This window comes from Antechinus flavipes, chromosome 3, assembly GCF_016432865.1.
Source record: "Antechinus flavipes isolate AdamAnt ecotype Samford, QLD, Australia chromosome 3, AdamAnt_v2, whole genome shotgun sequence".
In the NCBI taxonomy this organism is placed as follows: domain Eukaryota; kingdom Metazoa; phylum Chordata; class Mammalia; order Dasyuromorphia; family Dasyuridae; genus Antechinus; species Antechinus flavipes.
In genome coordinates, this window is record NC_067400.1 from 46,846,426 (window position 1) to 46,864,378 (window position 17,953).

A 17,953-nucleotide genomic window follows, 5' to 3' on the forward strand; every position below is an offset into this window, starting at 1 on the left:
GTTTTGTATCAGGGTTCTCTTTTTGGTCACAACTTTTTGGCAGTCCAATTATTCTTATATTTAATCTCCTTGATCTGTTCTCCAGATCTGTCATTTTTCTTATAAAATGTTTCACATTCTGTTTGTTCTATTTTCTCATTGTTTATAATCTGTTTTGTTATTTCTTGGTCTCTCATAACTTCACTAGCTTCCTTTGTCCAATTCTAATTTTCAAATAATTATTTTCATCCTTGAGATTCTTTCTAGTTTGTTAACTTTTTTTTCCCACAATTTTCTTGTTTTTCTTGGATGGTTTATATTTTTAATTTTTAATTTTTCCTCAGTATCTCTCATTTGATTTTTAAATTACTTTGTGAGTTCTTCTATAATTTCCTTTTGGGCCTGGAGTCATTTATTACTTTTTAGGGTGAAAGCTTTTTCTTTTCTTTTCTTTTTTTTCTTAGTAAAGTATTCTCTGAAGATGAACTCTGGTTTTCCCCATTCCCAAAGTATGTTTTTTTTGGTAGGGGTCTTTCTTCTTTGCCAGTTTATCTTTTTAATAAGAGGTATGGGTGTAAGTACCTCTAATCCTGGTGTGGGAGGATGGTTCTTTTCAGTTCCCTTCAGTTCTCCACTCTGACCAGAAAACCCAAATCAAGAGTTCTGCTTTCCTGCAACTGGCCACAGCCAGCAGCATTCCTGTCCCCTTACCTCTACACTCCTGTGTGCCGGTTCCTTCTCATCCAGAGTTGTGTCTCAGCAGCACATCTGGACCTGGTGTTTCTAATCAGCTGAGATTCCCTCAGTCTTCCTGGAACTCCCCTGCCTAACTCCCCTGCCTGACTCCCCTAGTTATTTGGGAGGTGAAAGTTTCTCTGGTTCCTGCTGAGACTCCAGCCACACCCAAATAGTCCCAGGGCTTTCTTTTTGATGTTTCTGAAGAACTAACTCACAGGTGTTTGTACTTCAGACCGGTTAATCCCTAGCCTGAAGTCTTTCTTCAGATATGGGATTATATCTGGAGGACCTCTATTCTGCTCTAAGTCATCTTGATTTTTCACCAATGTCGCCCAGAGGCGAATATATTCTATTTGTGGGAAGAAATTAGGAGTGCTTGAAATTTACCAACCTAATCTATCATTTTCCCAGAATCCTCCCCTTTCTCCATCGTCTTTAATAGGAAATTCATTTTGTTGTTTTTTTTTACTTGTTTTTGTTGTTACTTTGTTCAGTCAACTCTTTGTAACCCTATTTAGGGTTTTCTTGGCAAAGATGTGAAACTGGGCTAAATAATAAAATGACTTTCCCAGGATCATGAAACTACTAAGTATCTGAGGCCAGATTAGAATTCAAGAAGATGAGTCTTCTTCTGTCCTAGTCCAGTGCACTAACCAATGTACCAGGAATACACAAAATATATATGAAACATATAGGAACAGGAGCGTTTTGGAATTTCTACTTGGGCATGTCTGGTTCTTCTCAGCAACTGAATAGGCTGAGAGAGTTGTTTAGGATACTTGGGAGGCTGAGGTTCAATTCATTACTGCTCTATTGGAACTTACTTGGTTCATCTCATTGTTGAAGAGAGCCACGTCTATCAGAATTGATCATCATATAGTATTGTTGTTGAAGTATATAATGATCTCCTGGTCCTGCTCATTTCACTCAGCATCAGTTCATGTAAGTCTCTCCAGGCCTTTCTGAAGTCATCCTGCTGGTCATTTCTTACAGAGCAATAATATTCCATAGTATTCATATACCACAATTTATTCAGCCACTCTCCAATTGATGAGAAACCACTCAATTTCCAGTTTTTGGCCACTACAAAGAGGGCTTACATGAACTGATGCTGAATGAAATGAGCAGGATGATCAATTCTGATGGACATGGCCATCTCCAGCAATGAGATGAACCAAATCAGTTCCAATGATAAGTCAGATTGATCTTTTTTTTTTTTTTTCTGTTTTTGTTTGTTTGTTTGTTTGTTTTAGAACTGCTATCTATATCTAAGGGATAGAACTAAAGGCAGCTATATTGGCTGGCAGATACTTAAAAGAGAAATGGTTTGTTAAAATTCTTAATAGACTTCAGATGGGTCATCAGTGTCATTTTGGCTTTCAAAGACAAAAAAGAACCAGCAAAAAAAAAAAAAAACTCATTTCTTTGTTATGATTGGATTTTGACCATAAAACTAAACTTACTACTGAATACAGCATACATGCCAGAAGTTGTTTTGGTTGTGAAAACCTTGAATTTTATTAACTTATTATGCTCTGAAAAGGGGGTTACTGGATGGCATGGTGGATAGCGTGCAGGATTTGGAATCAGGAGAGTTCAAATCTAACTTCAAACACTATATTGTTATATAACTCTATGTAAGTTAGTTAACCCTATTTGTCTCTATATTCTCATCTGTTAAATGAGCTGGAGAATAAAATGGCAAATCACTTCATTTCTTTGCCAGGAAAAGGATTTAGTGACTTATCCAGGGTCATTCAACTATTTGGAGGAGGAAAACAAAAGCATTCCTATCATTACCTGGAACTATATATTTGAGTTACTTGCTTTCTTTCTATATGACTCATATTGGAAGATTAGAATAAGGTTATATAAAATCATAGCTCCTGGGAATGATTTGTGTTTTTTTCACTTCATTGGAGTGAGGTAGGGATTATGTTAAGGATGGGGTCAGAGACTTACTAATTTGGACTCTTGCTTTGGCTGACAAAACATTATGAATTCAATTTCTTAGCAGGTTAAGTATTACATGTCAACCAGCGTTTTTCCTTCAGATAATATGCAAAGTTGGGAGGTTCATTTCATATTAAGAAAATGAGGCTGAATAGTTACATAAATGAAAGCAGATGGCAATGTATATTGTAATAATAGCCTTCATATAAATGCTTGTTTTTTTCCCTAAGAATCATGTCTATCGGTTTACAAAAAATAGAACACGATCCCTAATTGCAGTAGATTTCTAGACACTCTGTCAGAGTAATTTTTTTTTTCTTTTGCCTTCTGAGTCATTCCATTGGGTAACATCGTCTAGACAACATTGATATATCTCTTAGTTATGATGAAATCTTTAATGTCAACCTTTTATTGTAAATGGTAGGTGTAAAAATGTGTCTACTCAATGTTTGTGGTTACAATTAATTCTAAGATGTTGGAAATTTTCAATAAGAAATTCATCTAGCTCTGAAATATAGTCTGTCTGTAGAGAGTGGAAATTTTCAGTGCCAGACTTTTCAATTAAAACAAGACGCTACTTTTGCTGGAGTTGTACTCGGCTTAAAATTTAGAATTAATTTATGAAGAAAAATCAATTAATAATTATATTTTAAAAGTTAGGAATTGTATTATTTTAGAGCAGTAGTGCTTATGTGAAAATATTACTGTATGAATACATGAAGAAAATAGAATTTTCCTTTCAACTTTTTAAAAATTTAATTTGTAGTTTTCCAAAATGGTTCAGTGGAAAAATATGAAAAATACTGATTTCTGTTGAAATTTTGAATGCAATAGGGCAGCTAGTTGGTGCAATGGATAGAGCACCAGCCCTGTCAGGAGGACCTTGGTTCAAATCTGGTCTCAGATACTTGACACTTCCTAGCTGTATGATCCTAGGCAAGTCATTTAACCCCAGTTGCCTCAGCAAAACAAAACCAAAACAAAAAACAAACAAAGAAACATGCAAAACTTGAGTGCAAATATTGTATTTATGTTTTGGAGGGAATTATGTTTTGGAGAGTATTTATCATATTTTATTAGTATAAATTGGATTTCTAAATCACTTTTTGTTTTTTGTTTATTTTAACACATTACTTTATGAATCATGTTGGAAGAAAAAAAATAGAGCAAAAGGGAAAAACTATGAGCAAGATAACAAAACAGAAAAAAGAAGTAAACATAGCTTGTATTGATTTACTTTTTTTAGTTCTTTTTCTGGATGCAGATGGCATTTTCTATGCAAAGTCTGTTGGAATTGCTTTGAACTTAGTTCTTTTTTTTTTTTTTTTTTTTTTTGCTGAGGCAATTGGGGTTAAGTGACTTGCCCAGGGTCACACAGCTAAGTTGCTTTAAAAATATATATTTTCAATATATATGAGACCAAATAGCAATATCTGTTTTAAAGAGGATATAGTATTATTGTTAAAATATACGTGTTTATATAAAGTCGGTATACATTAATGGATAGACTTTTGCACCCAGAAATCAAGAAGATATGGCTCAGTCCCTTCCTGTGGCACTTACTATGCGTGTGAACACTGAGAAATTCACTTTTTGTGTCACAGACAACTTCCTAGGACTCACACTTCAACTCTTTCATTTTATGCACTTGTCTAGACACTCCTTGGTAAAGAGATGAACATGGTTCTTGTAGAAGAGTTCTCTGTCCTGAGAAAATCACATTTATTTTATGGATTAGATTGTGTGTGTGTGTGTGTGTGTGTGTGTGTGTGTGTGTGTGTGTGTTTACATACAGGGTCACTAGGAATTCTTGAACTTGGGACAAATTCAGATAAGAAAGAGTAAAGATAGTATTAAGGGGTTGTTTCTTCTGGTACTAGTGGGATAAGATAAATGGTTTAGTTACAGTGCTGTATACGAATATATGGATACAATGTGGATCTGTGATTTTAGGTATGGAAACCCTTCTCCCAATCTAAATCTTAACACATTAATGACTTAATTCATTAGTCCTATAATATTCGTGCCCCGAGATTTTTGAAAGCTTTGAAAGCTTGTGGGTCATCACAAGCTATGGTCTTTCCCTGCAAAATACATAATACATATATACATACATATATACTTACATGTATATTTGAGTGCATATGTATGTGTGTGTGAGTGTGTATGTGTGTGTGTGTGTGTGTGTATGTGTATATATATATGTGGATGATCTGGGCATGTATATACAGATAATTTCTCAATTCCTTTGGCCCAAGCTGGTATGGACATTCTTGTCCTTTGCTTCATTCACTTCACAAATTATTTCTTTTTTAAAAATTTTTCTTATTATATAGCTTTTAATTTACAAGATATATGCATGGGTAATTTTTCAGCATTGACAGTTGCAAAATCTTTTGTTCCAACTTTTCTCCTCCTTCCCCCCCACATCCTTCCTCAGATGGCAGGTTGACCAATACATGTGAAATATGTTAAAGTAAAAGTCAAATACAATATATATGTACATGTCCATACAGTTATTTTGCTGTACAAAAAGAATCAGACTTTGAAATAATGTACAATTAGCCTGTGTAGGAAATCAAAAATGCAGGCAGACAAAAATAGAGGAATTGGGAATTCTATGTAGTGGTTCATAGTCGTCTCCTAGAGTTCTTTCTCTGGGTGAAGCTGGTGCTTCATTACTGCTCTATTGGAATTGATTTGGTTCATCTCATTGTTGAAGAAGGACACGTCCATCAGAATTGATCAGTATTGTTGTTGAAGTGTATAATGATCTCCTGGTCCTGCTCATTTCACTCAGCATCAGTTCATGTAAGTCTCTCCAGGCCTTTCTGAAATCATCCTGCTGGTCATTTCTTACAGAGCAATAATATTCCATAATATTCATATACCACAATTTATTCGGCCATTCTCCAACTGATGGCCATCTACTCAATTTCCAGTTTCTAGCCACTACAAAGAGGGCTGCCACAAATATTCTTGCACATACAGGTCCCTTTCCCTTCTTTAGTATCTCCTTGGGGTATAAGCCCAGTAGAAACACTGCTGGACCAAAGGGCATGCACAGTTTGATAACTTTTTGAGCATAGTTCCAAATCGCTCTCCAGAATGGTTGGATATATTCACAATTCCACCAACAATGTATCAGTGTCTCAGACAAATTATTTCTTAAGCACCTACTGTGTACATGGCCCTTTGCCAGAAACAATCCACTTCCTCAAGAATGCTGCATTGTAGAGGATATAGTTTGTATCCAGGTGAGTAAATCCCATATAATTTGAAAAGGGTGAGAGCACCCATGAGTAGAAGGATAATGAATGAAAAGGTTCTTTTAATAAATTAAAAGGGAGTTGAGCCTGACAGGAAGCATGAGATTCTAATAGGATGAGGTAAGAAGGACATTATAGACATCAAAGAAAGGCATCCCAAAGCATGGAGGCAAGACTGACTTCAGGGAATAGTGAGTAGAAAAGGTTGGCTGTAAGAAGGAGGAATTTGAAGGAATAGAAGCATCTGATTGCTTTAATTAATATTTGGTATTGATAACAGGTTCAGTTCAGTGACCTATGTGTGGATTGTATTATATAACTCAGAAAACTTTTCACTTGAAGTTCATTTATGTCATGAATTTTTCCCTTAATCTTCTTCTGTTAAGATATAAGTATGTCATTTCTATCATATTTAACATATATTGGATTACTTGCCATTTAGGGGAAGAAGGGGTGGAAGGGTCATGGAAATATGAACACAAGACTTTGCAAGGGTAATTGTTGAAGAATAAGCCATGCATATGTTTTGAAGAATAAAAAGCTTTAATAAAAATAAAATATATGTATGTATTTTGCTAAAGTAGAAAAATTAAACTATTTCTTAAAATTAACATTTTGTTCACAGCACATTTTCCAGTTTAATACTGACCTTTGTCCTACTCCAATTCATAACTCTTGGCATTTTGATGACTCCAATATTATCTTGCAGTCATTTGTAATAAACAGTGAGATAAATGCATTTATTTTAGCAGTTCAATGCTTCTTATGTTAATCTTTTCTTCTCTGTTTGCAGATAAATTATTAGTCATAACTGTAGCAACAAAAGAAACCGATGGATATCATCGATTTATGCAATCAGCCAAGTACTTCAATTATACTGTGAAGGTAATGTATCTCCTCTAAATTTATGGAAAATGTTGGAAAACCATGCTTTGTATAAATGTTTCTATAAGATAAAAATAATTGGGAACCAAAGAAAAAAACAAACATTAGTTATTTTGGTTAACATATAATCTTTAAAAAAATAATCATGAAATACCTCGTAGAGAGTCTTGTGCACAATGGCAGCTTAATAATTATTTGCTGATTATGATGTTTTGATTTAAGATTAGAAAGTAGAACTTTGCTATTTATACTTTTTATTTGAAATCATTTCTCATACCTACAGAGATTTCCCTTTTTCCTTTGTTCAAGGGCACCTTTCTTGGATGTTGCTATCCTCATTTTAGATTTCTTTGACAAAAGAACCTGCCCCAGCAGTTAGTATCTTCCTTTTCTTTTTAGGTTTTCTCTTGTCTGATATATTCCCCCATTGGATTGCAAGTTCTTGAAGGGGTGGAGCTGTCTTTCTGTATTTGTATCCTCAGCATTTAGCATAGCATCTGGCACTTGTTTCAGTCACATCCAACTTCCTGTGATCCCATTTGCGATTTTCTTGGCAGAAGTACTGGAGAGATTTGCCATTTTCTTCTCCAACTCATTTTATAGATGAAGAAACATAGGCAAATAGGGTTAAGTGACTTGCCCAGAGTCACACAACTAGTAAGTGTATGCGGCCAGATTTGAACCCAAGTTCTCCTAAGATCACAGTTAGTACTCGGCTACCTAGATGAGATATTTATTGGCTATGAACTATAGATTAGAATTGAGAGCATAATTGCAGGAAATTATGCTTTTTATATGTTTATATTTTAAGGTCTTGTTATAATTTTATAGTGAGTGGGTTTTGAAAAGTCACATGTTTTTATGTATAATGTATAAGGCATGTGCATATATATATGTATATGTATATAGGGATGATAGAAATGGAACCTATAATTTTATTTGTTAGAGAAATTCCTCTAATTGCATAATGCAACTTTTTCTTCAGGATAGTATCTCAGGTTCTGGGGGTTTAAGCAATTTATCTAGGGTCATGCGAACAATTTGTCTTAAAGACATTTCGTGAATCTGTGTTTTTTGAAGCAAGCTTTCTATCCACTGTGCGTCATTGCTTCTATGTGTGTGTATGTAATTATTATATTATATAATATTATTTATAGGTTAGCTAAATGGTGCAAAACAGTTAGATGATACAATGGATAGAGTGCTAGCCCTGGAGTCAAGTATACCTGAATTCAAATGCAGCACTGACACTTATTAGCTGTGTGACACTTTACCCTATTCGCCTCTGTTTCTTTATTTGTAAGAGCTGGAAAGGGAAATGGCAAACTACTCATCTTGGTCAAGAAAATCCTAAATTGGGTATGAAGAATTGGACACAAATGAAATGGTTAAACAGAATATTCATGTACTCACAGAGATTATATTGTTATGGACTTACCATTTCTTTCTGGACTAAAGCAAGATTTTGTACAAGTTTTGGTTCCCTATTTCTGCCCCAAATTTCCTCTATTCTTTTAAGTTGATAATATGGATTCTCTAAAGCTAATGGTTTTAGACTCTCTCATTTTTAGACCCCCTCATTCTCATAGCTATGGTTTTCCCTCCTAAGCTGGTTGATTTTAATAGTACAAACTTTCTAGCACAAAAATGTCACACAGGAACCTACTCACATTGCTACTTGTACATTGTACCATGCCTTTTTAATTTTTCAAAGTAATTTGTCTGCTTTGTTTATTTCCCAATACTGAATTATGTTGAAGCTACATTTTCCTCTGGATTATACCGTATTTTAACTACACTGTTTGCTGAGTAGACAGATATTTGTAAGCTATCTTGCTAACCATTTTATAACTGATTCTTTGGGGAAATGCTTTCTGTATTCCAAATTATCAAATGTAATTAGTTGAATAATGTTAGTGATGTGAGCTGGGGAAAGTGTGCTTGAGTGATGTAGTAAAAAGAACATCATCTGAGGAGTCAGGAAACCTGATTCTAGTTCTATTTATTCCACTTAGAAACATGCATTTGAGTGTCCTAACTCAGTGACTTTATTTTTAATGTTGTACAGTGGTGTCCAACTCTCCATCACCTCATTTTGGGGTTTTGTTGGAAAAGATATTGGAGTGGTTTGCTATTATTTCCTTCTCCAGCTTATTTTACAGATGAGAAAACTGAGGGAAACAGATTTAAGTGATTTAAGTGATAATAAGTCTCTGAACCTGGATTTGAACTTAGGTGTTCTTGACTCCAGGACTGATGTTCTTTCCACTGCACCACCAGAAGTTCAGAAAATTTGAAAGGCTTGCTCCAATTTATATAGTTCATCTGAGAATTGATCCTCTGACTCCAAATGAGCCCTCTTTCAGTTGTATTATATTGCTTTTCATAATTAAAGGTGGAGATCTGTAGCTGTATTAGGTAGAAATAGTAGGTAAGTAGAAAGGAATAAGTCAAAGATTGGGAATTTGAGACCTGAGGATTCCACCAGTTTTGGAAGTGATGCTCGTTTTCACCCTGGACTATACATTGAGGATTTATTCATCAGACTATAAACATTATTGAAATAAAAGTGAAAGAAAAAGGAATCCTATAGATTTACTATTAATTAGATGGTAGCCAGGTATTCACTGAAGCCAGATTCAGAATTTATGTCCTATGAAAACCTTTGTTTCTATTAGTGCTCTTGTTATGGTAAATTTTGTTTGTTTACTCATTTTCTATTAGAATTTATTCACTTGTTCATTCACCATTTTTTAATCATTCATTGCATGAAATATTGTGTTTGGAAAGATAAATGGACAAATAAAGGTTTGCAGTTTCCATTTCCATTTGAAAAAAAAAATAGCCAGCTTAGGTTGGATTTGGGGATTTTTTTTCTTTTTTCCTTTGATCAGACTGTTTAGGGACTCATTCCTTCCCTTTGTGACAGCTGTACTTACCTTCCTAAAGCAGAAAAGAGCTAGCAGTAAATGTTGATTTCTCTTGGCCAAGGAATTTCTTTGAGACAATAAAATTTCACTAAACTTTTGAAGGTTATAGAAGACTGTGGTTAAAATTTATAAGGAGAGAATATTGGAATTTTGTTTGATAGCCTCAATTATAACCTGACCAGTCCATTTTAGGTCAGCAGGAAAATAGCTTAAAGCCTAAAAGTTGCTTTGCTTTTATGCAGGTTCTGTATCTAACAGAATAGAGTTCGGTCAAAGTTTTTCTTTTTTTTTAATTCTTTTTTTTTTAACCCTTCATTGAAACCAATGTCTATCTATGATAGAAAATAATCTTTATTCCTTTACACTTTTAAAAGTTCTCTTTTTCCCCAAATGGTTTTGGAAGTCATTAAAAATTAAGTGTTTTATTTTAAAATTAGCACTGAATAGCAATATAGTCTATGAAATTTGCCTTGGTAAATATTAAATAAAACAATCAGAAGTTCCTAATAATTTTTTTTCAGTCATTTCCTCTGCATTCTTAGCAAGATTCTTAATTTTTCCATTCATTCTCATTCATTTTTCTTTTTAGATTGTCATAGTGTATTTGCTCCAGACTTTTGACTCTGTTTTCCCCATCCTCATTTAAAAATCATGAATGCATTCCCAGATGTCTCTGTATCACTCCTTTTATTTTCATTATTCTTTTTTAAAATAATTGTTACATACTTAATTACATTATCATATTTCATTAATGTACTAATATTTAAATGGTATGTCTTTTTCATAGACTTCAAAGATTGATGTCAAGAAATAGAAAGTTCTTTGTTTCTTTTTACTAGAATAATTGATTTTATGTAGTTTAAGTTTCTTTGATAACATTTTTTGTTGTTGTTCAGCAGATATGTTGATTCTATTTGCAGGTCCTTGGTAAAGGAGAAGAATGGAAAGGTGGAGACAAGGTAAATGCTATTGGTGGAGGCCAAAAAGTAAGATTACTGAAAGAAGCAATGGGAAGTTATGCTGACCAAGAAGATTTGGTTGTGTTTTTTACTGAATGGTAGGAAAAAAATCTGTGCTATTTTCACTTTTCTTACTTTGTAATATACTCATAAGATAAAAGCACCTGGCAAGATGTTGGTGGTTTGTGTTTTGGTAGTATTTGTTTTGAACTGTTATATTAACAGTTTAAAATAAAACATTTACTCATTATAAAAACTGTGGCCTATCATGGAGATAAAGTGTGACAAGAGCTTCCCTGTGAGACATTGTATAAAATGATGCTATTTCAAATGTCTTTTCTCATTTTGCTTGAGAGATGTAACACAGATCTCTGGAGGCTTCTCTAATCTTGTTGAATATGTGTGCTATTAGTCTTAACTGATCGTTTATACCATTTACAACTAGAAAGAACCATATCTCATTAAAAGAAAATTAAAAAAAATACAAGCTAGAAGACATGGAGGTATATACATATAGAAGTAGAGAAATGGTATTCTGCAACCACTATCATGTAGTCACACACTCTTGATGCGCCCTTATTTTTCTTATGGTCTGGAAGGCATAAAAGGCTTATGTGCATTAGTATTAACTAGTATTAACCACTATTAACCCACTATGGGTTTAGAGCAAAGGACTATTCCCCATCCTCTCCTTCCTTGTTGGGATTCTGCAAACCTGTTTTTCCTCTATCATTGCTCAGAGCTCACATAATTCTGTTCCATGCAGCCTGACTGGCATTCATTACATATATATAAAGTCTGTCTGAGTATTAGCGTATACAGAATATATGTGTGTGTGTATATATATATGAATATGTATATTATGGAATTAAAGAGGACACATGAATATATATAACTGCACATATGTGTTTATATGTGCATACATGAGCAATATAAACATGTGTATATGGATACATGTGTTAGTATATATGCATACATGATATGGGCACATATACATGCCTATAGGAATATATGTGTAAATATACACATATGAATATATATATATATATATATATATATATATATATGTATATGCACTCTTCTTTTTTCCCTTCATTTAGTTCTTGACTTATTACTTCAGAAAGAGCATCCTTTCCCTGCCTTGTTCCTTCCACCAATGAAGCCCCAAACTTCAACTGCTTTACATAGTAACAGTCCTCACAATATGATTTAGAGAAAAGGAATGGTTTACATTTTGAAGAGAAATTGAATATAACTAAGAACTAGTGTCACCAATTTTTAAAGACACTAAAAGTTACCAAAAGTTTCTTTCACAGCTTCTATAAGTTTACATTTCTTTTTTCTATCTTGAACTGAATAAATCAATTTTTAAATCAGTTTTTAATAATTCAAGATGTGAATACATATTTTTATTTAATTATTCTTTTTAAAACAATTGAGTCACTAAAACTTTAAACACTGTATTATTTTATGCTACTTTTCTTTGTGACTATATAGTGATTCAGTAGGACTGTCAGTGATCCTGGGAAATAGAGATTCTTTGCTAGGAGAGATTTTTTTTTTTTGAGCTTCATATAACCAATTCACAAAGATGTATGGCCCAGCTTTTATGTAATGGAGATTTTGAATAGATGTAGATTATATATACTGTCAACGTAGTAGATATGTGAATAAATTTGTATGTTGATGCACATTGAGGGGCAGCATGGAAGAGTAGATGATGTGCTGACATTGGAGATAGGATTAACTATGTTCAAATCTAGCTCCTGACATCATTATTTTTGTGACCTTGAACATATGCTTTAATTTCTTAGTGCTATGGACAGCTCTCTTAAAATGGCTAGTTAATAGTTAAGATGCTGATCTGAATTGTTGAAGGGAATTTTTCTTATTAGAAATATGGAAATCATAGATTCAGCCTTCAGCTCTGCAATTCAGTTAGAATGGCTGTCTCTTTGTTTCTCACACCTGATGTTTCATAGCTTGACTTTGAAACTTTTCATTAGCAATTTCCCATGCATGGAATGTACTCCCTCCTCATTTCTGCCTTGTATAATACTTCTCTTACTTCAAGTTGCAGCTTAAGCACCTTCTTCTACAAGGAGCCTTTTTTGATTCTCCCCCATATGCTAGCAGTCTCATCAAGCTATTTTATGTTTATTCTCTATGTTTATTCACATGCTGTGAGTTTGTGTGTGTGTATACATGCATGTCTGTGTATGTGAAGGCAACTTGATAGTCCAGTGGAAATAGTGTCGGACTTGCCGTCAGGAAATTCTGAGTTTAAATCTGCCTTGGTCACTATAAATCTGGACAAGTCTTTGTTTTCATATGTGTAAAATTAGAATCATAGCACTTACCTCATAAGATTATTGTAAAGATCAAATGCGATAATATGTACAACACTTTGCAAACCTTAAAAATACCATATAAATATTTTTGTTATTAGAGTTCATCTGTGTACACACAAGCACATGCACACATACACAGATGTATCTACACACACACAATTGCCTGTTAAATTGTAAGCCCCCAATCATAACAGGGATTTCTTTCTTTCTTTCTTTCTTTCTTTCTTTCTTTCTTTCTTTCTTTCTTTCTTTCTTTCTTTCTTTCTTTCTTTCTTTCTTTCTTTCTTTCTTTCTTTCTTTCTTTCTTTTGTATTTCTATTGCTAGAACTTAGACTAGAACCTAGTACATATTAGATACATACTAAGTCTTACTGATCAATTAATAATTGATTGATCTAGATCCCCATACACATATGTATGTATGTGCATGTGTGTATATACACAAATATATCTATATCATCTATCTATCCATGCATCCATCCATATATATTACCCATATGCTATTGTACATAGCTTTGTTGTAAAATATATCTGGCCTGAAATGATTATTTAGTGGTTGTAAGAAGAAAAAAATCTCTGACATCTTGATGATAATTTGATACATTTAGCATGGACTACAAGTATTTGAAAAAATTTGAGGATGTTCTTAAAAGACAAATAAGCTATCTCCAAATTTACAAGTGGTAGGAGAATGTATCTAATATTTTTTTCTTGTTAAATAATCATTTCAGGCCAGTTCCTCAAAATGATGATATACGTAAGAGAGGGAATAAATGATATTTTTAATTGATCCAAGTAGAAAAAAACTATTTCATAATGCCTACATATACTTGATGAATTAAGGGAATTTTTCTGAGAAGTGTTTATCTTACATTTAGACACACAAATATGGAATTTTCTCAAACCAAAGGTATCAATAGTATAATTATAATAAGTGTTATTACATTCTCATAGTGTGTGTCTTTTTATGCAGATTTATGTTTTGGGCTTTACAAAGAAAGTCTTCCACAAAAAAATTAAAATAAAGTATAATGGTATGTATTGGGATTTAATTTTAGCTAGAGTATAAGGCAGTCGATTTAAATAGAATCCTGAAAAAATACCATTTGTTCAAATACTGATATTAGTGCATTTAAGGAAACTAAGATAAGTAATTGGAATTTATATTATAGAAAAATTAGAGGTGATTAACAAAAAATGATATTTACAAAATAATCTTTGATGGACTCTTTTACATAGTAACCATTACTAATAATTGTTGCCTTTCTTTGTATACCCAGTGTTTAGCACAGTGCCTGGCATGATAAATCCTTGGAAATGCTTGTTAAGTGAAAGATGAACATAGATACACATATATATGTATACACACACACACACACACACACACACATATATATATACAAACATAAATGGCGAATATATATATATATATATATATATATACACACACACACACACACAGAGAAACATAAATGGTATATATATGTGTATGTGTGTATATACATATATACACACACACATATAATACACACATATACAGATATAAATGGAGAAACCAGAAATAATCAAAATAATCAGAAATCAGATGTGGAATAATCCACATCTGGATGTGGAATCAGTATGTCTGGGTTTAAAAAGTCTGTCACTAATTTAAATAGCTGTGCAAGCTCAGGAAAGTTATTTACCCTCTCTGGGTCTTGCATTCTTTATCTATAAAATAAACATTTTGACTGGAGGATCTCTAAGGACCCTTACAGCTCTTAGTAATCTGTGAATCTGTGTAAGTATTTGTGACAGCTCATTAGCTCCTTGACAATGATGCCTAGGGCAAAATAATTACAAACTGAAAATTAACTGAAGTTTAGAAACTATTGTGAATTGAAAACTTACAAGAAGCGGAGATAAAATACATCTAAAACCTAATAAGAAAATCTAATTTAACTTTAAATATATATTTAAAAAAAAGAATATTAAAGCAAGGAAAATCTGCATTTTTGGCTTTGTGGATCTGGCAATGTGCCATTTTAACTCAATTTGATGGGAGTCATCAAAAGGTTAATTATCAGGTGATAGGATTTTTGGCTATGCCAGCAACTCAATATGACTAATTTTATTCTGTGTTAGTAGTAGAAATACTATGATTAAATCATGGAATTTTGGGTATATTCTGGTATGTATGTACTTAGAAGTAAGAATCTTCTAATTATGCAATCTTTCTTGGTTTCCAGGATTAGTCCAAAGCAACATTTCTGGTTGAGCAATGGAGGAATAGTTAATCTTAGTAACTCAAATAAATTTCTATAGTAGTTTAGTTTTGGCCACATATTGTTTAATTTATGAGATCATATAATACAAAGCAGTGGTTTCTAAAGAAAAAAAAAAGCACCACTGGCATTTCTATGACTACTTGGTAGCTGGCAGAAACCATTAAAATGGTTTTCATTTTATTTTTCTTTGGAAGATGTAAGAATGACTTTTAAAGGTAGGAAAATGTTTAAATTTTCCAAAGCTACATCATTTAGAATTAAAAAAGCACTTCTTGCCTTGGGAGGTGCCGTGATAGCTTTGTTTCTGGCTTCTCAGCTATGTCAGCCTGTGTTTATCTCTCTTTAGGCACCTCATAAACTGCTGTTTAGCTAAAATTGCTAGGTTAATGAATCACATTTTCTGAAGTGCATAAATTGTATAAATTCTAAAAAGCTAACGATTTAAAAAATATATTAATGTCTCTTGAATTCAGGTTTAGGTAACTCTTAACAGACATTTAGGCTTTTTTAAAAAAATACATATTATACATATTATTTTTGGTTTCTCCATTTATGTCTGTGTGTGTGTGTGTACTCCATTTATGTCTGTGTATATATATATATATATATATACACACACACACACACACACAGAGAAACATAAATGGTATATATATGTGTATGTGTGTATATACATATATACACACACACATATAATACACACATATACAGATATAAATGGAGAAACCAGAAATAATCAAAATAATCAGAAATCAGATGTGGAATAATCCACATCTGGATGTGGAATCAGTATGTCTGGGTTTAAAAAGTCTGTCACTAATTTAAATAGCTGTGCAAGCTCAGGAAAGTTATTTACCCTCTCTGGGTCTTGCATTCTTTATCTATAAAATAAACATTTTGACTGGAGGATCTCTAAGGACCCTTACAGCTCTTAGTAATCTGTGAATCTGTGTAAGTATTTGTGACAGCTCATTAGCTCCTTGACAATGATGCCTAGGGCAAAATAATTACAAACTGAAAATTAACTGAAGTTTAGAAACTATTGTGAATTGAAAACTTACAAGAAGCGGAGATAAAATACATCTAAAACCTAATAAGAAAATCTAATTTAACTTTAAATATATATTTAAAAAAAAGAATATTAAAGCAAGGAAAATCTGCATTTTTGGCTTTGTGGATCTGGCAATGTGCCATTTTAACTCAATTTGATGGGAGTCATCAAAAGGTTAATTATCAGGTGATAGGATTTTTGGCTATGCCAGCAACTCAATATGACTAATTTTATTCTGTGTTAGTAGTAGAAATACTATGATTAAATCATGGAATTTTGGGTATATTCTGGTATGTATGTACTTAGAAGTAAGAATCTTCTAATTATGCAATCTTTCTTGGTTTCCAGGATTAGTCCAAAGCAACATTTCTGGTTGAGCAATGGAGGAATAGTTAATCTTAGTAACTCAAATAAATTTCTATAGTAGTTTAGTTTTGGCCACATATTGTTTAATTTATGAGATCATATAATACAAAGCAGTGGTTTCTAAAGAAAAAAAAAAGCACCACTGGCATTTCTATGACTACTTGGTAGCTGGCAGAAACCATTAAAATGGTTTTCATTTTATTTTTCTTTGGAAGATGTAAGAATGACTTTTAAAGGTAGGAAAATGTTTAAATTTTCCAAAGCTACATCATTTAGAATTAAAAAAGCACTTCTTGCCTTGGGAGGTGCCGTGATAGCTTTGTTTCTGGCTTCTCAGCTATGTCAGCCTGTGTTTATCTCTCTTTAGGCACCTCATAAACTGCTGTTTAGCTAAAATTGCTAGGTTAATGAATCACATTTTCTGAAGTGCATAAATTGTATAAATTCTAAAAAGCTAACGATTTAAAAAATATATTAATGTCTCTTGAATTCAGGTTTAGGTAACTCTTAACAGACATTTAGGCTTTTTTAAAAAAATACATATTATACATATTATTTTTGGTTTCTCCATTTATGTCTGTGTGTGTGTGTGTACTCCATTTATGTCTGTGTATATATATATATATATATATGCTTCATTTATGTTTGTATATATATGTGTGTGTATATACATATATGTATTCTTTAATATTTAGTGTTTGTTGATATCTAGTAAGGAAAATTGATAATATTTAGGTTTTATATATTTCTGCAGTAGGGATGAGGAGCAGTGCTATTTAATGTCAGTATGGTACATATTAAGAGCCAGTGTGGTATGGTGGTAGATAGACAGTTGGCTTTGGAGTCAGGAAGATTCAAATCCAGTTACTAACATTCACTGGCTATGTGATCTGAGGCCAGTTATTTTAATTCTAAGTGCCTTAGTCATCTAAACACCAGCTTTATTAAGCCATGGAAAGAGTGTTGAGCTAGAAGATTTAGGACCCAAATTCAAATCCCAGTTCAGCTTTATGACATTCAACAGATCACTTAAGCTTCTGGGCATTGGCTCATATTACAAATCAAGAGGTTGGATTGGCCAGCTGAAGTATCTTTCAGTTCTGGAATTGTGATCCTATTAACATGTTAAGACCATAACATATAGAAAAAAATGCTGATCACCATCAGTAGAGGACAGTTTCTTACTGGCAATTTTTAAAACAACT

At 32.9% G+C, this 17,953-nt stretch overlaps 1 protein-coding gene across 2 annotated transcripts in view; it reads left to right on the plus strand.

Moving 5' to 3' along the window:
• Positions 1-17,953, plus strand: part of PLOD2 (procollagen-lysine,2-oxoglutarate 5-dioxygenase 2) — a 102,538-nt gene that overhangs the window by 25,133 nt on the left and 59,452 nt on the right. For both annotated transcript variants that reach the window (XM_051983326.1, XM_051983327.1), the window contains exons 2-3: positions 6,733-6,824; positions 10,675-10,811. In XM_051983326.1, coding sequence (XP_051839286.1) covers positions 6,733-6,824; positions 10,675-10,811 — 229 coding nt within the window. The remainder of the gene's footprint in view (positions 1-6,732; positions 6,825-10,674; positions 10,812-17,953) is intronic.